The sequence below is a fragment of the Anolis sagrei genome, chromosome 8 (genome assembly GCF_037176765.1).
Source record: "Anolis sagrei isolate rAnoSag1 chromosome 8, rAnoSag1.mat, whole genome shotgun sequence".
NCBI classification, from domain to species: domain Eukaryota; kingdom Metazoa; phylum Chordata; class Lepidosauria; order Squamata; family Dactyloidae; genus Anolis; species Anolis sagrei.
Genome location: NC_090028.1, coordinates 5,287,445 through 5,309,955, shown reverse-complemented (window position 1 = coordinate 5,309,955; position 22,511 = coordinate 5,287,445). Strand labels below are relative to the sequence as shown.

Sequence of the window (22,511 nt, the reverse complement as noted above, 5' to 3'; positions counted from 1 at the left end):
GGAAATAGTATTTTCAAAACAGGAATGGATACTTTATCAAACTTTGTTACATAGTGTAATAACAGTCCTCAATCGTCCAAGAATATGGAAGGATGGAGAACCTACCGGAAGAGGTTTGTGCAAGAAAGTGATGGCCACGCGCTGTTCCTTGGGCAGGTCGTGGACCGGAGCGTTCCCCACGGAGATCCCGATCACCTTTCCACCAAGGATCTGGTTGGCATCTCGGCCCTAAAGGAAGTAATGGAAATTTGAGACCAATGTTCCTCTCCCATCTCTTTTTGAACAGTTAAAGTTATTTACCATTTATTGTCGATTGCAGGTTAGTAGGGATGTGCAAAATGGCAGAAATCCATTTCGGGGAGGAGGGGAGTTCATTTCGAATCCATATTTCAAATATTTTGTTATCTGTGTTGTTGAAGGCTTTCATGGAGTCACTGGGTTGCTGAACACCACTCAGCAACAGGGGAAGTCCAGACAGCAAACAATCAAGTATTGTCGAAGGCTTTCATGGCCGGAATCACTGGGTTGTTGTAGGTTTTTTCGGGCTATATGGCCATGGTCTAGAGGCATTCTCTCCTGACGTTTCACCTGCATCTATAGCAAGCATCCTCAGAGGTAGTGAGGATGCTTACCATAGATGCAGGCGAAACGTCAGGAGAAAATGCCTCTAGACCATGGACATATAGCACAAAAAACCCTACAACAACCCAACATTCAAGTGTCAGTTAACACCCCCCAAACAAAGGATGCTTCCAGGCAACAACACTGATTTACTTTGCAGCTGCAAAGCTACTCAGTGCAAATCAAGCTTGCCAGTTGCAACATTTACACTTGCTTCAAACAGACAAGGGTTCTTCCTTCCACCCTGGATAGTCCACAGATAGATAGATAGATGGATGGATGGATGGATGGATGGATGGATGGATGGATGGATGGCTGGCTGGCTGGCTGGCTGGCTGGCTGGATGGATGGATGGATGGATGCATGGATGGATAGCTGGATGGATGGATGGATGGATGGATGGATGGATGGATGGATCGATCGATCGATCGATAGCTGGCTGGATGGATGGATGGATGGATGGATGGATGGATGGATGGATGGATGGATAGCTGAATGGCTGGATGGATGGATGGATAGCTGGATGGCTGGCTGGCTGGCTGGATGGCTGGATGGATGGCTGGATGGCTGGATGGATAGCTGGATGGCTGGCTGGCTGGCTGGCTGGCTGGATGGATGGATGGCTGGCTGGCTGGCTGGCTGGCTGGCTGGCTGGCTGGATGGATGGATGGATGGATAGCTGGCTGGCTGGCCGGCTGGCTGGCTGGCTGGCCGGCCAGCCGGCTAGCTAGCTAGCTAGCTAGCTAGCTAGACAGACAGACAGACAGACAGACAGATGAGGGTGGAATGAAAAGTAATGCCTCCACCTTCGTAACTCCTCAACAGATGTCAGTACTAGTATGCATTAGGTACTGGCTTGTTCGGTAGACTCTCCTCTACAGTTTCTTTTTGATGGGAAGCCTTAGCATTGAGCGTTTGTGTCGTTAAAGTGTGAAGTATGGAACCCTGCGCTGACGGTTGGTCAATGCGACTTAAGCAACGTGCAGTCATTGAATTTTTGACAGCAGAAGGTGTCACCCCAAAGGAGATTCATCAGAGAATGTAAGCTATTTATGGGGATTGTGTTGATGTGAGTACTGTGCGTTGTTGGGTGAGAAAGTTTAAAGAGGTTGAGGTGGGAACATGTGACTTGCATGACAAACAAAGAGTTGGACGTCCTGTGACAGCAACCACTGAGTTTCACAAGCAAAAGGTTGACAGATTGATTCAGGACGATCGTTGTATCACTCGGAGAGAAATTTCAAGCATAATCGGCATTTCACAAGAATGTGTGGGTCACATTATTGCTCCACTTGGCTATCGGAAGATCTGTGCACGATGGATACCCAGGATGATGATGCCTGAAATAGAATCATAGAATCAAAGAGTTGGAAGAGACCTCATGGGCCATCCGGTCCAACCCCATTCTGCCAAGAAGCAGGAATATTGCATTCAAATCACCCCTGACAGATGACCATCAGCCTCTGTTTAAAAGCTTCCAAAGAAGGAGCCTCCACCACACTCCGGGGCAGAGAGTTCCACTGCTGAACAGCTCTCACAGTCAGGAAGTTCTTCCTCGTGTTCAGATGGAATCTCCTTTCTTGTAGTTTGAAGCCATTGCTCCATTGCGTCCTAGTCTCCAGGAAAGCACAGCCTTGAAACTTCAGAGACTGGATCTCACCACCATACGGCGTCCTCCATACAGCCCAGATTGAGCACCGTCTGACTTCCATCTGTTCCCGACAATGCAAGAAGATCTGCGGGGACATCATGATGCTTCTGATAAAGACGTTAACTGTGAGGTGCTGGTTGCGGAAAAAGAGGTTAGACTTCTTCTTCCGTGACGGTTTCAGAAAACTTGTTCATCATTGGCAGAAATGTATCCAATTGTCTGGTGATTATGTCGAAAAGAGAATAGTGGTAATTAAAGAGGACATTCTAGAGATTATTTCTGCGTTGGATTTACTAAAATATTCCCATCCAAACCCAAATAATGAAGGTGGAGGCAGAAATATGTCTCATCCACAAGCCTCACCTTTTGGAAACCCATCCTGTATCCCTGTTGGGCTTGGGATGGACCTGACCTCTCCACGGCTGTCTCAAGATGGGACTTTATGGTCCATTAATGGAACATAAATCCATTAGGTTGGAACAGTCACAAGGTGCAAAACAAACACACCTTATAATTTGAGTTATTTTCTTTCAGAGAGAAGCAGAGTAGCAAGGATTCATGTCAAGACCCGAATTTGCAGAAAAATCCAACTCATGTTTCTACAATGATGGAATTCCAGCTCTGGCTTAGGAGAGGCGTTCGGTTTATGCCCTAAAGGAAGGAGCTCAACCGGAGCAAAAGAAAGTAACATGCAATGCAGTTTTCAGTTAAACAATGCATCATCCACATGACAGATCTGGTTTCATCCAAACATGGATTTCTGAGCTTCGTATTAGGTAATTTTCCCCTGACATGAAGTCCAGTCTTGTCCAATTCTGGGACTCTGGTGCTCATCTCTATTCCTAAGCCGAAGAGCCGGCGTTGTCCATAGACACCTCCAAGATCATGTGGCCGGCATGACTGCATGGAGCACCCTTACCTTCCTATTGATCGACTCACATTTGCATGTTTTTGAACTAATAGGTTGGCAGAAGCTGGAGCTGATAGTGGAAGCTCACGCCACTCCCCGGATTCAAACCTGCGACCGTTTGGTCAACAAGCTCAGCAGCTCAGCGCTTTAACCCACTGTGCCATCGTATTAGTTGTGCATTTTTTTCTATATGCAATTTACTTATTGCATATTGAGTATTTGGACCTCTCTCACGTTTGACAAATGTAAGTGTCCTTCTTTCTCGCAATGGACAATTACATTGTCAAACCAGGAGAATACTGTTGTTTATTTGTTTAGTCACTTCCGCCTCTTGGTGACCTCCTGGACCAGCCAAGGCCAGAGCTCCCTGTTGGCTGTGGCCACCCCCAGCTCCTTCAAGGTCAAGCCCATCCCTTCAAGGACTGGTTGGATCTTCTTGTGGTCCAAGGCACTCTTAGCATTTTTCTCCAACACTACAGTTCCAAAATGCCTCTCTTCCTTTGCTCAGCGTTCCTCATGCTCCAGCTCCTGCATCCATAGGTTACTATATGGAATACCATTGCTTTAACTTTGCAGATCTTCGTTGCCAGTGTGATGTCTCTACTCTTCACTATTTTATCGAGATTGGACATTGCTCTCCTCCCAAGAAGGAAGTGTCTCCTGATTTCCTGGCTGTAGTTGGCATCCGCTGTAATCTTTGCACCTAAAAATACAAACCCTATCACTACCTCCACGTTTCCCCCCTATATTTGCCAGTTATCAGTCAGCCTGCTTGCCATCATCTCGGGGTTTTTTTTTTTGATCTTTCACTGAAACCCAACTTTTGTCCTTTCTTCCTTCCATCCCAAACCTTAGTTAGAAGGCTCGTCAGTTCCTCCTTGCTTTCAGCCATCAAAGTATTTCGCCCACCTTGGACATTCCATAGATAGATAGTTAGATGGATAATAGGCATGGTTTGGTGCCGTCGGAATCTTCGTAATTCGGAATAAATTCGTAAAAATTACCTTTTCAAAGCAATTTTGAAGTTTTTGCCCTTCCGAAGCTTTTTCCGCAATTTTTGCTACAACTCATGAAGTGAGTCAGAAATGATTCAACTTTTCCCCGCTTCTGGTCCCTGGCCTAGGCCCAAGCCAGAGAAGACAGTTTTAAACCAGAGAAGGAAGAAATTTCCTGGCCTTTGATCAATTCAGATAAGACAGTTTTAAACCAGAGAAGGTAGGAATTTCTTGGCCTCAGCTCAAGCAGAGAAGCCAGTTTTAAAGCCAGAGAAGCCAGTTTTAAACCACAGAAGGAAGGAATTTCCTGGCCTCAGATCAAACCAGAGAAGCTGGTTTTAAAGCCAGAGAAGGTAGGAATTTCCTGGCCTTGGCTCAATCCAGAGAAGACAGTTTTAAAGCCAGAGAAGGTAGGAATTTCCTGGCCTTGGCTCAAGCCAGAGAAACCAGTTTTAAACCAGAGAAGGAAGGAATTTCCTGGCCTTGGCTCAAGCAGAGCAACCAGTTTTAAAGCCAGAGAAGGAAGGAATATCCTGGCCTTGGATCAATTCAGATAAGACAGTTTTAAACCAGAGAAGGTAGGAATTTCTTGGCCTCGGCTCAAGCAGAGAAGCCAGTTTTAAAGCCAGAGAAGCCAGGTTTAAACCACAGAAGGAAGGAATTTCCTGGCCTCAGATCAAACCAGGGAAGCCAGTTTGAAAGCCAGAGAAGCCAGTTTTAAACCAGAGAAGGAAGGAATTTCCTGGCCTCGGCTCAATCCAGAGAAGACAGTTTTAAACCAGAGAAGGAAGGAATTTCCTGGCCTTGGCTCAATCCAGAGAAGACAGTTTTAAACCAGAGAAGGTAGGAATTTCTTGGCCGCGGTTCAAGCAGAGAAACCAGTTTTAAAGCCAGAGAAGACAGTTTTAAACCACAGAAGGAAGGAATTTCCTGGCCTTGGCTCAAGCCAAAGAAGACAGTTTTAAACCAGAGAAGGAAGGAATTTCCTGGCCTTGGCTCAAGCCAGAGAAAACAGTTTTAAACCAGAGAAGGAAGGAATTTCCTGGCCTTGGCTCAAGCCAGAGAAGACAGTTTTAAACCAGAGAAGGAAGGAATTTCCTGGCCTTGGCTCAAGTCAGAGAAGACAGTTTTAAGCCAGGGAAGGTAGGAATTTCTTGGCCTTGGCTCAAGCCAGAGAAACCAGTTTTAAACCAGAGAAGGAAGGAATTTCCTGGCCTTGGCTCAAACAGAGAAGCCAATTTTAAAGCCAGAGAAGGTAGGAATTTCCTGGCCTTGGCTCAAGCCAGAGACGCCAGTTTTAAACCAGAGAAGGAAGGAATTTCCTGGTCTTGGCTCAAGCAGAGAAGCCAATTTTAAACCAGAGAAGGTAGAAATTTCCTGGCCTTGGCTCAAGCCAGAGAAGCCAGTTTTAAACCAGAGAAAGAAGGAATTTCCTGGCCTTGGCTCAAGCCAGAGAAGCCAGTTTTAAACCAGAGAAGGAAGGAATATCCTGGTCTTGGCTCAAGCAGAGAAGCCAATTTTAAACCAGAGAAGGTAGAAATTTCCTGGCCTTGGCTCAAGCCAGAGAAGCCAGTTTTAAACCAGAGAAGGAAGGAATTTCCTGGTCTTGGCTCAAGCAGAGAAGCCAATTTTAAACCAGAGAAGGTAGAAATTTCCTGGCCTTGGCTCAAGCCAGAGAAGCCAGTTTTAAACCAGAGAAAGAAGGAATTTCCTGGCCTTGGCTCAAGCCAGAGAAGCCAGTTTTAAACCAGAGAAGGAAGGAATATCCTGGTCTTGGCTCAAGCAGAGAAGCCAATTTTAAACCAGAGAAGGTAGAAATTTCCTGGCCTTGGCTCAAGCCAGAGAAGCCAGTTTTAAACCAGAGAAGGAAGGAATTTCCTGGCCTTGGCTCAAGCCAGAGAAGACAGTTTTAAACCAGAGGAAGGAAGGAATATCCTGGTCTTGGCTCAAGCAGAGAAGCCAATTTTAAACCAGAGAAGGTAGAAATTTCCTGGCCTTGGCTCAAGCCAGAGAAGCCAGTTTTAAACCAGAGAAGGAAGGAATTTCCTGTCATCGGCTCAAGCCAGAGAAGCCAGTTTTAAACCAGAGAAGGAAGGAATTTCCTGTCCTTGGCTCAAGCCAGAGAAGCCAGTTTTAAACCAGAGAAGGAAGAAATTTCCTGTCCTTGGCTCATGTCAGAGAAGACAGTTTTAAACCAGAGAAGGAAGGAATTTCTTGTCCTTGGCTCAAGCCAGAGAAGCCAGTTTTAAACCAGAGAAGGTAGGAATTTCCTGGCCTTGGCTCAAGCCAGAGACAACCGTTTTAAATCAGAGAAGGAAGGAATTTCTTGGCCTCGGCTCAAGCAGAGAAGCCAGTTTTAAACCAGAGAAGGTAGGAATTTCTTGGCCTTGGCTCAAGCAGAGAAGCCAGTTTTAAAGCCAGAGAAGCCAGTTTTAAACCACAGAAGGAAGGAATTTCCTCCCCTTGCTTTTCCCCACTTCTGGTCCCTAGCCTCGGCTCAAGCCAGAGAAGCCAGTTTTAAACCAGAAAAGGAAGGAATTTCCTGGCCTTGGCTAAAGCAGAGAAGCCAGTTTTAAAGCCAGAGAAGCCAATTTTAAACCAAAGAAGGTAGGAATCTCCTCTGCTTGCTTTTCCCCGCTTCTGGAGTAAAACAACTACTTTCAAAGTAATGACCACCCAATGAAACAGGAAATAACACTTTCAAACCATTAATGAAAGGATTCGGAAGTGTCGGAAGTTTCGAAAAGTTTTGAACATTTTTAATGTGAAAATCGGAATTGACTTTAGAATCGAACCACCAGCGCTCCCTACATCCAAAATGAGTTTTGAACCATTTTTTTGGATCAAACAAGCCTAATAGATAGATAGGTAGATAGATAAACACACACAACAACAACACTTGCCTCATTGCCAACACAACCTCTGAAGATGCAGTTAGCCACAGATGCAGGCAAAACATCAGGAGAGAATGCTGCTGGAACATACAGCCCAAAAAATCTCACAGCAACTCAGTGATCCATGTATCTTTGGGTGCATCTACACTGCGGAATGAATGCAATTTGGCACCACTTCAATGGTCATGGCTCAATGCTCTGGAATACTGAGAGTTGTAGTTCTCCAAAATCTTCAACCTTGTCTCCCAAAGGGTGCTGGTGCCTCGATGACAAATCCCAGGATCCAATAGCCTTTAGCCATGGAAGGTAAAGTGGCCTCCAATTATAATAATGCTCCAGTGTAGATGCACCTGAAGTCTTTCAAATCCAGTATTAGGAGTGATCAAAAGAACTGACCATCATTTCTGGTATCCGTACCTGGAAGAGCGTCTGGCTCCTGGCTGATAATTGCACCACCTTTGTGTTGCTGCTCCTGCGCCCACGCCTCTGCAGCTCGAACACAACTTTCGGGAGAGTCACTTCAAACCCACGGTCCTCTTCGCCCTCCTGTAGAAGGAAAGAAAACACAAGGCTTTGGAGTCTGAGACTCGAGTGAAAGACAATTTATGTCATTATGGGATGGGGTTGCTAGCTTGGAAATTGGAGAGAAGTCCCTCTATTTAAAGCACGTTGGATTCAATTTCATCACATAGAACGACAGGATTTTGGACTTTAGGAGAGCTGATTTCCGAAAAACGAAGGAAACACTGAGCAGCATTCCGTGGACACTAAAAGACAAGGGAGTCACGTTTGCATGGGAATTTCTCAAGAGTGAAATACTCAAGGCGCAATTGCAAACCGTGCCAACAAAGAGAAAAAATAGGACAAGTGCAAAGAAGCCCGAATGGATGTCCAAAGAACTTCTAACTGTGCTAAGACACAAAAGAGACATGCACAAGAAGTGCAAAAAGGGAGAAATCACCAAAGAAGAATTCAAACAAATAGTCAACACCTGTAGGGAAAAAGTCCGCAAGGCTAAAGCACAAAACGAGCTCAGGCTTGCCAGGGACTTTAAAAACAACCTTCAGGTCAGCAACCTAACCTTCAAGTCATCAGTCCTGCCAGCACAAGGATTTAACCCACTGCGCCACTGCTCAATAATAATAATAATAATAATAATAATAATAATAATAATTTTATTTATTTATTTATTTATTTACGACATGTATATGCTGCCCTTCTCACCCCGAAGGGGACTCAGAGTAGCTTACACTATATATATATATATATATATATATATATATATATATATCCATACATACATACATACATACATACAAACAATATATATGTAAGCTCTAGGTGCTCTTACTGCCTATTACAGGGAAAACCAACTAATCCCTAATCCATCTAAAACACAGACATGCGCCTTTCACCTTAAGAACAGACAAGCATCCCGAGCTCTGAGGATGACCTGGGAAGGAATCCCACTGGAGCATTGCAGCGCACCCAAATACCTGGGAGTCACTTTGGACCGTGCTCTGACCTACAAGAAGCACTGCCTGAACATCAAGCAAAAAGTGGGCGCTAGAAACAACATCATACGAAAGCTGACTGGCACAACCTGGGGATCACAACCAGACACAGTGAAGACATCTGCCCTTGCGCTGTGCTACTCTGCTGCTGAGTATGCATGCCCAGTGTGGAACACATCTCACCACACTAAAACAGTAGATGTGGCTCTTAATGAGACATGCTGCATTAGCACAGGGTGTCTGCGCCCGACACCACTGGAGAAATTACACTGCTTAGCCGGTATTGCACCACCTGACATCCGCCAATAGTGAAAGGACCAAGGCAGAGAAATCTCCAGCTCATCCCGTTTGGGTATCAGCCAACACGTCAATGACTTAAATCAAGACATAGTTTTCTTAGATCTACAGAGACACTTGCCGGAACACCCCAGCAAGCGAGAGTCCAAAAGTGGCAGGCCCAAACCCAGCACCTCAATCCATGGGTGATACCAGATGAGAGACTCCCCCCTGGGCACACAGAAGACGGGGTGACTTGGAAGGCGCTGAACGGACTGCGCTCTGGCACCACAAGATGCAGAGCCAACCTCAAGAAATGGGGCTACAGGGTGGAATCCACGGCATGCGAGTGCGGAGAAGAGCCAACCACTGACCACCTGCTGCAATGCAACCTGAGCCCTGCCACATACACAATGGAGGACCTTCTTGTGGCAACACCAGAGGCACTCCAAGTGGCCAGATACTGGTCAAAGGACCTTTAACCAACTACCAAGTCTGCAAAACCTGTGTGTTTTCTTTTTCTTTTTCTTTTTAATCTGTGTGTCTGTTTTGCTCTGTTAGAATTGTAACACAATGGTATGGATGCTGATGACACGATAAACAAATAAATACAATATATACAATTATTAGCATAGTACAATATCAGTATTATATATTACTATATTATACTATACCATTATATTGTAATATTAGCAATATTACATGTAATATAAAATATATAATTATCATATCATATTATTATTAAGTATTATTATTGTATTACATTATAATATTATAAATATTATATGCATATACAATATATTATATTATATTATATTATATTATATTATATTATATTATATTATTAGCATAGCACAAGAGACAAGGTGGAACAGTCCCCTGGCCCCCTCTCTCTTCACTCTGGCCCAATGCAACAGTTGGTGCTGAGGGGAGGGGTCCCATAACCCCTAACTGTGCTAAGACACAAAAGAGACATGCACAAGAAGTGCAAAAAGGGAGAAATCACCAAAGAAGAATTCAAACAAATAGTCAACACCTGGATAGCTTATACATATTTTTCCCAATTCTCAACTCTTTGCTCACCTCTAGTTCAGACTTGATGTGTAAGTCTTTGGGGGTTTGGATTTTCCAGACGCTTGCATTCAGAAGCATCCCTGCTCGCAAAGTTTTATTCTCCCCCGAGAACTCCATTCCTCCCAGTTTGGACTCCAAATTGAGAAGATGCCTGTTGGGAAAGGTGGAAAGAAAAGTCTGGCTGAATGGTAACAAGGCCTCCTGGTTCAAAAAGTGCACCAAAGAAGAAGACGGAGACCGTATTGTCGAAGGCTTTCATGGCCGGAATCACTGGGTTGTTGTAGTTTTTTCGGGCTATATGGGCATGTTCTAGAGGCATTCTCTCCTGACATTTCGCCTGCATCTATACAAAGCATCCTCAGAGGTAGTGAGGTCTATTGGAACTTGGGAAAAGGGTTTATATATCTGTGGAATTATCGGGGTGGGATAAAAGACTCTTGTCTCCTGGAGCTAGTTGTGAATGTTTCAACTGACCACCTTGATTAGCCATTGATGGTCTGGCAGTGCCTGGGGCAATCTTTTGTTGAGAGGTGATTAGATGTCCTTGTTTGTTTCCCCTCTGTTGTTTTGCTGTTCTAATTTTGGAGTTTTTTTTAATACTGGTAGCCAGATTTTGTTCATTTTCAAAAAACCTACAAAAACCCATTATTATTATTATTATTATTATTATTATTATTATTATTATTATTATTATTTCTTACTCATTCTGGTTTTCCTCTCCTCTCTTTCTCCTCCCTAGGAATTATCATGAATTATGAAGAGTTGGATGTTTCTGCTCTCCAAATATGGAAATCAAACATTGCTCGACAGCCCTCGAGAAAACCCCAGGTCTGAGCATCTTAAGGTTAGAGCCAGATGGAGAGCCTTTGCCATGCTTTTCCCCCTTCTCCTCTTTGCCTGTTTAACATGAGCTTGATAAGTGAGTTCAGAAGGACTCCAAAGAAAATGTCTCCCCAATTCCCACCTCTTGAAGAACTCACACAAAAGGATTCCCACGTTTGGGCGTCCTTCCTTGAACAGGAAGCTTCATAGTATCTTCCAACTTCTTTAGGGTTTCTTCCGTTCGCCTGAGCTCCTTTTCCACTTCCTTTGGGTCAAGCTTCCCCGAATCTAAGAACGAAAGCAAAAGATAATGAGCCTCATTGCAAAACTTGGAATTATTTTGGATTGCGGCGCCCAGAATCCCCCAGATAGTATGGTCACAGGCAGACGCAGCCCTAGGTAATTTTCAACGGTAAGCAAACAATATTTTGGCGCCCCCCCCCCCCCAACCAATCATTGATATATATTTTCTGTTTGTCGTGGGAGTTCTGTGTGTCATATTTGGTTCAATTCCATCATTGGTGGAGTTCAGAATGCTCTTTGATTGTAGGTGAACTATACATCCCAGTAACTACACTTGCCGCACTTGCTCCCTTGCCTGGCCCGCTTTGGGTCCGGAGGCGTGCCTGAAGACCCCGGCGTGTGCACCAAAAGTCACCTCTTCTCCTGACTTTCTCCTCAACCATTGGGACCAAGAGGGAGAAAGAGAGAGAGAGAGAGAGAGGTGGAGATGCCCACCTTTCCTGAAGGTAGGCGCAAAAACAAAGGAGGGAGCGGAGGTGGGAGATACCTCCAGCCAGAGGGGCTCCCTCTCTCTCTCTCTCTCTCTCTCTCTCTTGGTCCCAATGGCTGAAGAGAAATTCAGGAGAAGAGGCGACTTTTGGTGCGCACGCTGGGGTCTTCAGACACGCCTCCGGATCCGAAGCGGGCCAGGCGCGGCGGCTCCGCCCCTTGGCCCACCCGCGGATTGGGGAGAGGAGAGGAGGCGGGTGGAGCACCGGGGAATTGGGAAAGGGAGCCGGTCATGGGGAAGGGATCGAACGCGGAGAACGATTGAGCGCCGGCTTTGCTCGCGCACCCGGTGGCCGGGTGGAGCAGGAATGAGAGGGGCTAGGCGAGGCTCAAGGGCCCGGGCCCTTTGGGAAGAGGATCCCAAGAAAGCCGAGGCTCCCCCGGGACTGCTAGGGCTGTTGTGAGCTGAGGGGGAGCTCCTCAAGTGGCGGTCGAGGGGCATTTACCTCTGCGCCCCTGGCCAAAAAAGTGTTCTGCGATGGCTTACTTCGCGTAATGGACGAGCCGCCCCTGGTCACAGGATTTCATGGTTTCTTCTACAATCCTTGTGCCATTCAAGGGGGTGGATTTCACACCACTATAGCCATGGATCTCCTCTAGAAAGCTATAGGTGCTCTCCAAGGTGCTGAACTTATTAAAGGTTCAGCATCTAGGAAAGCTGCCTTAGACTAAAACCCAGAATGGATTTACCACTCCATGGCCACACAAGTCAATGGCTGATAGACACTATCCCATTCCCTGGGACAGAGGTGACCATTATTTCTGGGAAGGAGACCACTGAAGGGTCACCTCCAGCAAAATCTTCCACCATACTTAGGTCAAGAAAACTCTCTCTCTCTCTCTCTCTCTCTCTCTCTCTGTGTGTGTGTGTATATATTGCGCACATATACATATACAAACACACACACATACATACAAGATAGGTAATTCACTGTTAGATAGGATTGCATTGGTTGCAACCCCATTATCCAAACTCTGTTGGAAAATACAGATCTAATGGACATGTGGTCATGCAACTACTGAAGGGTTAAGTAGGTGATGATGTGGAACTTGAGGGACATGCAAAGAAGCATGGGAACTCCAGACAGCAAACAATCAACTGCCAGTTAACACCTCCCAAACAGAGGATGCCTCCAGGCAACAGAGGCCAGGCTACCTCTCTGCAGATATCCTCATTGATTGACTTTGAAAACTTCATGGCTACTCCAATGCTAACTCAAGCTTGCTTGCAACATTCACACTTACTTCAAACAGACAAGTCTGTTTTTATTTATATAGATTATGTAAGTGAAACATCTGGGGAGAATGCTACTGGGACATGGCCATACAGCCCGAAAAACTCACAGCAATCCAAAAGGGGAAGTTGCTTCAGGAGCTGCACCTGGAACTCCTATTTGAGGGACATCATCTCTAATTTAATTGCTACGGCTCAATCCTATGTGATCCTGGGATTTATAGTTTGGTGAGGCATAGCATTCTTTAACAGCGAAGGATCAAGATCTTGTAAAACTACAACCCTTATGATTCCATAGCATTGAATCAAGGCAGTTAAAGGTTTTCAGAGAGTGCCAAGGAACCCCAGAAATGTCCTCAAAGGGCACATCTTCCCCTTCCTAAAACAACCCAACAAACCTTTGAAGGTGAAGCTGTAGATGGATGCGCTTGCAAGCGAGACGTTGTGGGCGCCCTTGCTATAGGCATAGGAGATGTTGTAAAGAGGGCAAGTATTGCTCTCGTTGGGCGTCCCGGAGATAAGGGGCAAGTAGAGGGAATACTCCGCCTGCGTGCTGAGCGTGAAATTTTTGCTCCCGTAGGTGAGTCTGAAAAGGCGAGCGTCTTGGAACCAGAAGATGCAGAAGCGGTAGTTCCCCACACGGTCGGGCAGGTCCCACGTTTGGGATCCAATGGTATCCTCCGGAGGAAACGGGGCACTTATATCCAAACCATCCACTCGGTTCACGATGCGGATCAGGTCCTTCTGGATTCGGTAGTGGACGAAGCCCAAGTCGGTTTGTTTTCGGTCTGCACAGAACCGGAAATCTTCCTGATTCGTGTCGTTTCCACGAACGCCTGCATCGCAACATGCCCAGAAGAAATGAGTAAATCAATAGGAATTCTACACCTAGTAATAACACTATGTAACACAGAGTTTTTGTTGCTGGGTTATCAATGTCATTATTTCCTAATTGGTTGTATCATAAAAACATGGAAAAGGTCTTTGCAGGAGGGACGTTGTAATGAATCCCTTAACTTGGCAAGCTAGCTTAGGCCTAAGGAGGTGGGCCTGGCGATGCCACGGCATCCATTTTAGAGAAGGGAGATAGGGAGATGCCATCTTAGATTAGGTTTGCCTTAAGGGGGCATGTTCTAGTCTTGGAGGGAAAGTTAGACCACTAGGATTGGTTAGAACGATGGGCGTGGAGCCTAAGTGATCTGAAGGGGAAAAAGTGACTTTTAAACTGAGTCTTGAGTTCTCAGATTGCCAGTTGAGAGTTGGGAGTTGGAGCTTGGAAAGGGTGTTAGTGAGAGCAGTTTGGGGTTTTGAAGAAGGACTTCAATAAACAAGAATGTTTATTGAACAGGTTTCAAATATTCAGGTACAAAAGCTTAATGGTTTCAGCCTTTTGTTTAGTATTCAGGATAGCTATACAAAAATCTAGCTAGAATACTGTGGGGAGCAGCACCTCATTAGTGGTCTGTTAAGGAAGGCTAATTCAGGTTTTGGCTAGTTTCCTAAGGGGGATTTTTTGTGGGAGTTACTTTCAGAGATTCATTTCCTGAAGTAATTTTCTGTGTGGAAACTTTAAGACTTGTAACCCAAAAGTTTTTAAGATCTCTTCTTAAATGTAACCACAAGCTTTGTATGCCAGATTTTTACTGAAACCATTAAGCTTTTGTACCTGAATATTTGAAATCTGTTCAATAAACGTTCTTCTTATTTTTATCAACTTATACCAGCCTCAGTGTGAATACCTTTGTGGAAAAAGTGTTATTCAAGTCAGTTTTTTTTACCAGCCTCTAAGAAAACTAGAGTAACACAGAGTGTGTTACTGAACAACCTCTCAATAGTACCTCAGCCTGTTCTTTAATAATATGGTGGCAGCGGAAACCTATTAAAGAATCATTTTTAAGTCTCACAGTTCCAGTGGTTCCCAGTTCCTAGCTTGTAAATTTACAGTTGGTACAACAACTAGGGGAGCCCCCGGTGGCGCAGTGGGTTAAAGCACTGAGCTGCTGAGCTTGTTGATCGAAAGGTCGCAGGTTCGATTCCGGGGAGCGGCGTGAGCTTCCGCTGTCAACCCTAGCTTCTGCCAACCTAGCAGTTCGAAAACATGCAAATGTGAGTAGATCAATAGGTACCGCTCCGGCAGGAAGGTAACAGCTCTCCATGCAGTCATGCCGGCCACATGACCTTGGAGGTGTCTACGGACAACGCTGGCTATTCGGCTTAGAAATGGAGATGAGCACCACACCCCAGAGTCAGACATGACTGGACTTAATGTCAGGGGACTACCTTTACCTTTTTACAACAACTAGTCTCCCTCTATATTTTTGATGAGCTAATCTGTAGTGGTTTGATTCCTTATAATTTGGTGGTACATGGATTGGATCGTTATAGGCGTTTTGCAGCACAATTTGCTCTAGTTTTCCAATGAATATCTCATTGAGTCTCAACCATTTCAACCTAGTTTGTTGCAGCCACAAAAACAAAGTTTCTGGGAGAGAACAGCTGCATTCAAAGTAAGAACTGCACAATTAAACAGGTAATAACACTTTCAAACCAGGAACAGAAAATTTGCATATCTAGGTATGTAAACATTAAAGTACATTCAGGACGTTATTATGTGTTTTTGTCTTGTATTTTATGTTAAATCTGAACAATTTTGGTCGGAAGCTCACTCCAAACCGGGCTGGCTTCGAACTCATGACCTTTCGGTCAGTAGTGATTTTAATGCAGCTGACTCTCAGCCAGCTGCGCCATAGTCCCTAAACAACAAGTTTAGAAAGACACTCAGAGGCTATTTAACATTCCAGCTTCTGGCCACCAGGGGAGCTGTCGCTTCACCGTCCGTTTGTGACACTGATGAAGTACTTCCTCATTCTTTGCATACTTCCTGGAGATTTTTATGGCCTCGTAAATCATTTAAATTAGTTTCCCCACATAAGTGGCACCTAAATTTCCTACTTGACAGATACAACAGTCTTTTGGGTTGGAAAGGTCAACAACAAGCTACACAATTTTGGTCGGAAGCTCACTCCGACCCAGACTGGCTTCGAACTCATAACCTTTCTGTCAGTAGTGATCTTAATGTAGCTGACTCCCAGCCAGCTGCGCCACAGTCCCTAAACAACAAGTTTAGAAAGACACTCAGAGGCTATTTAACATTTCAACGTCTGGCCACCAGGGGAGCTGTTGCTTCACCTTCCATTTGTGACACTGATGAAGGACTTCCTCATTCTTTGCATACTTCCTGGAGATTTTTATGGCCTTTTAAATCAGTTAAATTAGCCTCCCCACATAAGTGGTACCTACATTTCCTACTTGACAGATGCAACTGTCTTTCAGACTGGAAAGGTCAACAGCACTCTGACCTGGGCTGGCTTCCAAATCATGACCTTTCAGTCAGTAGTGATCTTAATGCAGCTGACACCCAGCCAGCTGCGCCTTATACATCTGGCCTGCCCTCTGTGTTTGATTTTATTATGTTGTTTTATATTATTTTATTGTTATTTTATATATTTTGTTGCAAGTCACTTCTGGTCGCTTCTGGAGTGAGAGAATCAGCCGTCTACGAAGACGTTGAGAAGCAGATGGCGGAAACAGAAGAACGGCCTGCCTCAGGGTGCGCGCTTGCCCCATCCATGTTCAACATTTACACAAATGACCAGCCACTGCCAGAAGACACAGAGAGTTTCATCTATGCTGATGATCGTGCCATCACCGCTCAAGCAGGGAGCTTTGAGATTATTGAATAGAAGCTCTCTGAAGCTCTAGTTGCTCTTACTGCCTATTACGGGGAAAACCAGCCAATCCCTAATCCATCTAAAACACAGACATCTGCTTTTCATCTCAAGAACAGACAAGCATCGTGAGCTCTGAGGATTACCTGGGAAGGAATCCCATTGGAGCATTGCAGCGCACCCAAATACCTAGGAGTCACTCTGGACCGTGCTCTGACCTACAAGAAGCACTGCCTGAACATCAAGCAAAAAGTGAGTGCCAAAAACAATATCATACGAAAGCTGACTGGCACAACCTGGGGATTACAACCAGACACAGTGAAGACATCTGCCCTTGCACTATGCTACTCTGCTGCTGAGTACGCATGCCCAGTGTGGAACACATCTCACCACGCTAAAACAGTGGATGTGGCTCTTAATGAGACATGCCGCATTATCACGGGGTGTCTGCGCCCTACACCACTGGAGAAATTACACTGCTTAGCCGGTATTGCACCACCTGACATCCGCCGGGAAGTAGCAGCAATAGTGAAAGGACCAAGGCAGAAAAATCTCCAGCTCATCCCCTGTTTGGGTATCAGCCAGCACGTCAACGACTTAAATCTAGAAATAGTTTTCTAAGATCTACAGAGACACTCGCTGGAACACCTCAGCAAGCGAGAGTCCAAAAGTGGCAGGCTCAAACCCAGAACCTCAATCAATGGCTGATACCCAATGAGAGACTCCCCCCTGGGCACACAGAAGACTGGGCGACTTGGAAGGCGCTAAACAGACTGCGCTCTGGCACCACGAGATGCAGAGCCAACCTTGAGAAATGGGGCCACAAAGTGGAATCCTCGGCATGTGAGTGCGGAGAAGAGCAAACCATTGACCACCTGCTGCAATGCAACCTGAGCCCTGCCACATGCACAAGGGAGGACCTTCTTATAGTAACACCAGAGGCACTCCAAGGGGCCAGATTCTGGTCAAAGGACATTTAATCAACTACCAAACTTGCAAATGTTGTGTTTGGTCTGTTTGTTTGTTTTGTTCTGTTAGAAATGTAATACAATTGACTGGTTGCCCTGATACGACAAATAAATAAAAAAACAAATAAATAAAATATATTTTGTTGTGATTTATTATCTTGTCTATGTTGTGTTTAATCATGTTGTATTGTTTAGGGCTTGGCCTCTAACAGTCCCGTGTCCCCTTTGGAAAGATGGTGACGGGTTATAAATAAAGTTTATTATTTATTAGGTTCTTGTGGGTTTTTTCGGGCTATAGAGCCATGTTCTAGAGGCATTTCTCCTGACGTTTCGCCTGCATCTATGGCAAGCATCCATGCTTGCCATAGATGCAGGCGAAACGTCAGGAGAAATGCCTCTAGAACATGGCTCTATAGCCCGAAAAAACCCACAAGAACCTAGTGATTCCAGTCATGAAAGCCTTCGACAATACATTTATTATTTATTATTTTTCCATGCATAAAGATAACACACAACATGTTGTTTTGCTTACCTGGGAACTGGAAAAGCAGAGGCAATAGAAGGAAGAACATCCTTGCTGCTTGATTTTGTGCCAAGGGTATCTTTTACGGTGAGGGTCTTACAGCAAAGAGCAACTCCAAGCTTGGCTGCATAAGCCCATGAACGCTCGAAATTCTTCTTCGGATCAGCTCCAAAGATCGGAAAGTCTGGGTGTGAAAAACCCCATCATTTTCTATCTGTATATATTAAAAAAAAGAATGGTGGTTAAACATTTGTGATGCTGGAATTGTTTGCAAACTTCAAAATTATTATGTTCCTGGAAGCTTTAACTGGTCTGTGAATGAGGCATCTTGAATCTCAATGCATTGCAATACTGGCAATTTGGAGAAATGACGAACAAGGAGCTATTCACCTCAAACACTCTCTGTTATCTATCTATCTATCTATCTATCTATCGGACAGATGGCAAGCTATTTAGCCTCAGCAGACTGAAAGCCAAAACCAAGGTTACAACAACATGTTATAGAACTCCAGTATGCTGATGACAAAGTCGTCTGTGCGCATTCAGAAGAAGATCTACAAGCCACTCTAAACACAGAAGCATACGAGAAGCTCGGCCTGTCATTGAACATCGAGGAAACCAAAGTGCTCTTCCAGCAGTCACCAGCCAATCCCTTTCCAATGCCAGAAATACTGCTTAAAGGTGTAACATTAGAAAATGTTGACCATTTCCGCTAATTTGGCAGCCACCTCTCCACCAAAGTCAACATTGACACTGAAATACAACACCACATGAGCTCTGCGAGTGCAGTATTCTTCCAAATGAAGCAGAGAGTGTTTGAGGACCGGGACATCCATAGGGAGACCAAGGTGCTTGTTTATAAAGCTACTAGCTGTCCCCTGCCACGTGTTGCTGTGGCCCACATGAGGGTTCTGTGTGGGAGGTTTGGCCCAATTCTTTTGTTGGTGGGGTTCAGAATTCTCTGTGATTGTAGGTGAACTATAAATCCCAGCAACTACAACTCCCAAATATCAAGATTCTATTTTCCCCAAACTCCACCAGTGTTTACATTTGGGCATATTGAGTATTCGTGACAAGTTTGGTCCAGATTCATCCTTGTTTGAGTCCACAGTGATCTCTGGATGTAGTTGAACTACAACTCCAAAATCAAAGGACACTGGCCACCAAACCCTTCCAGTATTTTCTGTTGGTCATGGTGGAACTGTGTGCCAAGTTTGGTTCAATTCCTTCGTCGGTGGAGTTCAGAATGCTCTTTGATTGTAGGTGAACTATAAATCCCAATTACAAAAACTGTAGATTGCAAATCACAATTCCTATATTCTAAGAATTTCTACATTGAACGTAACATGAGAACATTCACACGATTAATTAAAGACTGTTTATAATTGGAAGATCATTTTTCAATACTTTGTTAACACAGTAAAACTAGAGCTTCCAAAATCACAATTAAATAATGTCAGGCACAGTGACACAAAATAACACTTCCTATATTATCGAAAGATCTTCTTCCATAAACAACATCAGAAACAGTGACACATGGTTTATCAATATTTTGTCAACACAATGAACTTAGAGCTTCCAAAATAACAGTTAAACAATGTCAGGCACAGTGGCACAAAATAACACTTTCTATGTTGTCGAAAGATTTTCTTCCATAAACAACATCAGTGACACACAACAAGGTCTCCCGGCTTGTTTCCCTTGTTTCGCAATGTCTTCATCAGGTGTTATGATGTTGTAATTCACTAAATAAGAAACACAGCAACATACAAATAATAGATATACTACAATCCCCAATTGTAGAAATTGTGATTTGCAATCTACAGTTTTTGTAATTGTTGTTATAGATATCTGTGCATGTTAGAACTATAAATCCCAGCAAACTACAACTCCCAAATGACAAAATCATAATTTTTTGAGTGATGGTCACTCCTTGTGTTGTGAGACGTTTTGTTGCCAAATTTGGTGTGATTTAGTTCATTGGTTCTTTTGTTTTTAAGGTACTCATTATGCACAGAGCATTTATATATATATAGATAGATTGTCCTCCCAACCCTGGTATATGCCTGCGAGACGTGGACTGTCTACAGACATCGCATGCAACTCTTGGAAAGGTTCCATCAGCGCTCCCTCCGGAAAATCCTGCAAATCTCTTGGGAAGACAAGCGGACGAATGTCAGCATGCTGGAAGAAGCAAAAACCACCAGCACTGAAGCGATGGTCCTCCGCCATCAACTCCGCTGGACCGGCCACGTTGTCCGGATGCCCGACTACCGTCTTCTAAAGCAGTTGCTCTACTCCGAACTCAAGAATGGAAAACGGAATGTTGGCAGGCCGGAAAAGAGATTGAAAGATGGGCTCAAAGCCAACCTTTAAAACTGTGGCATAGACACCAAGAACTAGGAAGCAGTGGAGCTTGAGAGCTCCAGCTGGAGGTCAGCTGTGACCAGCAGTGCTGAAGAATTTGAAGAGGCACGAATGGAGGGTGAAAGAGAGAAACGTGCCAAGAGGAAGGCATGTCAAGCCAACCCTGACCAGGACCACCTTCCACCTGGAAACTGATGCCCTCACTGCGGGAGAAGATGCAGATCCAGAATAGGGCTCCACAGTCACCTATGGACCCACCCTGGAAGATTATCCTACTCGGACAACAAGAGATTGCCTAAGTAAGGCTAAATGTTTGCGATCCTGGAATTGTCTGCATATGTCAATATTATTATGCTCCTGGAAGCTTTAACTCAGTGGTTCTCAACCTTCCTAATGCCGTGACCCCTTAATACAGTCCCTCATGTTGTGGTAACCCCCAACCATAATATAGTTTTCATTGCTACTTCATAACAGTCATTTTGCAACCGTTATAACCCAAAACACCCAAATGTGAATGCTAGTGGGATTGGGGGAGAATTGATTTTGTCATTTGGGAGTTGTAGTTGCTGGGATTATAGTTCACTTATCATCAAAGAGCATTCTGAACTCCACCAGAGATGGATTTGAACCAAACTTGGCTCCCATGACCAATGGAAAACACTGGAAGGGTTTGATGGGCATTGACCTTGAGTTTGGGAGTTGAAGTTCACCTATATCCAGAGAGCACTGTGGACTCATGCAATGGTGAATCTGGACCAAACTTGGCACAAATACTCAATATGCCCAAATGTGAACATTGGTGGAGTCTGGAGGAAATAGATCTTGACATTTGGGAGTTGTAGTTGCTGGGATTTGTAGTCCATTACAATCAAAGAACATTCTGAACTCCACCAACGATAGAATTGGCTCAAACTTCCCACATGGAATCCCCATGACCATCAGAAAATACTGTGTTTTCTTATGGTCTTTGATGACCCCTCTGACACCCCTTCGCGACCCCCTTAGGGGTCCCGACCCCCAGGTTGAGAAACACTGCTTTGACTGGTCTGTGAATGAGGCATCTTGACTCACAATGCCTTGCAATACTGGCAATTTGGGCATTTGGGGAAATGAGCCATTATATCAGGTTTGGAGATGCAAAAAAAGTATTGGGGCAGTCATTTGTTTTCATCATCCAAAAATACAATAATGGGTAGCTGTGGGTTTTCCGGGCTGTATGAGCATATTCCAGCAGCATTCTCTCCTGACATTTCGCCTGCATCTGTGGCTCATGGCATCTTCAAAGGTTCTGATGGCAGTGAAACAAGTGGAGTGTATTTATACCTGTAGAATAATGTCCAGGGTGGGAGAAAGAACCCTTGTCTGTTGAAGAAAGTGTGAATGTTTCAATTAGTGAACTTGAACTTGTCAATCTGCACAGAGGTAGCCTGGCCTCTGTTGCCTGGAGGCATCCCCTGTTGGGAGGTCTTAACTGGCCCTTGATTCTTTGCTGTCCGGTGTTCTCCCATTTCTGAATTTCTTATTTACTGTCTTCATTCAGGTGAATTTTAATACTGGTAACCCAGTTTTGTTCATTTTCATGGACAGGGCTGCGGTACAGCTAGTTAATAAATCACTACTGAACGAGAGGTCATAAGTTCGAAGCCAGCCCGGATCGAAGAGAGCTCCCAGCCATTAATCTAGCTTGCTGTCGACCTATGCAGTCCGAAATATAGTTACATCTGTCAAGTATTAAATTTAGGTACCGCTTTATTTGGGGAGGCTGATTTAATTAATTTACAATGCCATAAAACCTTCCAGCATCATGCAGAAGAATGAGGTAGTACTCCATCAAAGAACTCAATGTCACGATGGATGGTGGACTGGATGGCCCACAAAGTCTCTTCCAACTCTAGGAGCCTATGATTCTATGATATGGTTAGAATAATAGAACCATAGAGTTAGAAAAGAGACCCCCAAGAGTCATCTAGTCCACCCTCTTTCTGCCAGCCAATTTGGAGATTATATATAGACTGGAGGATGTGTTTTTTCAGGGTGACCCCTTTGCGCACTCCAGAAAAACAAGTTTTTTGTGGCCTCTTGCAACTAAGAAACAACAGCATCAGCATGTGGTTAAACCCAAACCCTTTCTTCTTCTCAAAA

The 22,511-nt window shown here is 44.5% G+C and overlaps 1 protein-coding gene across 4 annotated transcripts in view; it reads right to left on the bottom strand.

Moving 5' to 3' along the window:
• Nucleotides 1-22,511, bottom strand: part of LOC132783110 (adhesion G-protein coupled receptor G1-like) — an 84,430-nt gene that overhangs the window by 19,213 nt on the left and 42,706 nt on the right. For all 4 annotated transcript variants that reach the window (XM_067470986.1, XM_060788196.2, XM_067470988.1 and 1 more), the window contains exons 2-7: nucleotides 18,012-18,216; nucleotides 13,182-13,619; nucleotides 10,916-11,045; nucleotides 9,945-10,086; nucleotides 7,489-7,617; nucleotides 106-228 (exon numbers count right to left, since the gene is read on the bottom strand). In XM_067470986.1, coding sequence (XP_067327087.1) covers nucleotides 106-228; nucleotides 7,489-7,617; nucleotides 9,945-10,086; nucleotides 10,916-11,045; nucleotides 13,182-13,619; nucleotides 18,012-18,051 — 1,002 coding nt within the window. In that variant the 5' untranslated portion in view covers nucleotides 18,052-18,216. The remainder of the gene's footprint in view (nucleotides 1-105; nucleotides 229-7,488; nucleotides 7,618-9,944; nucleotides 10,087-10,915; nucleotides 11,046-13,181; nucleotides 13,620-18,011; nucleotides 18,217-22,511) is intronic.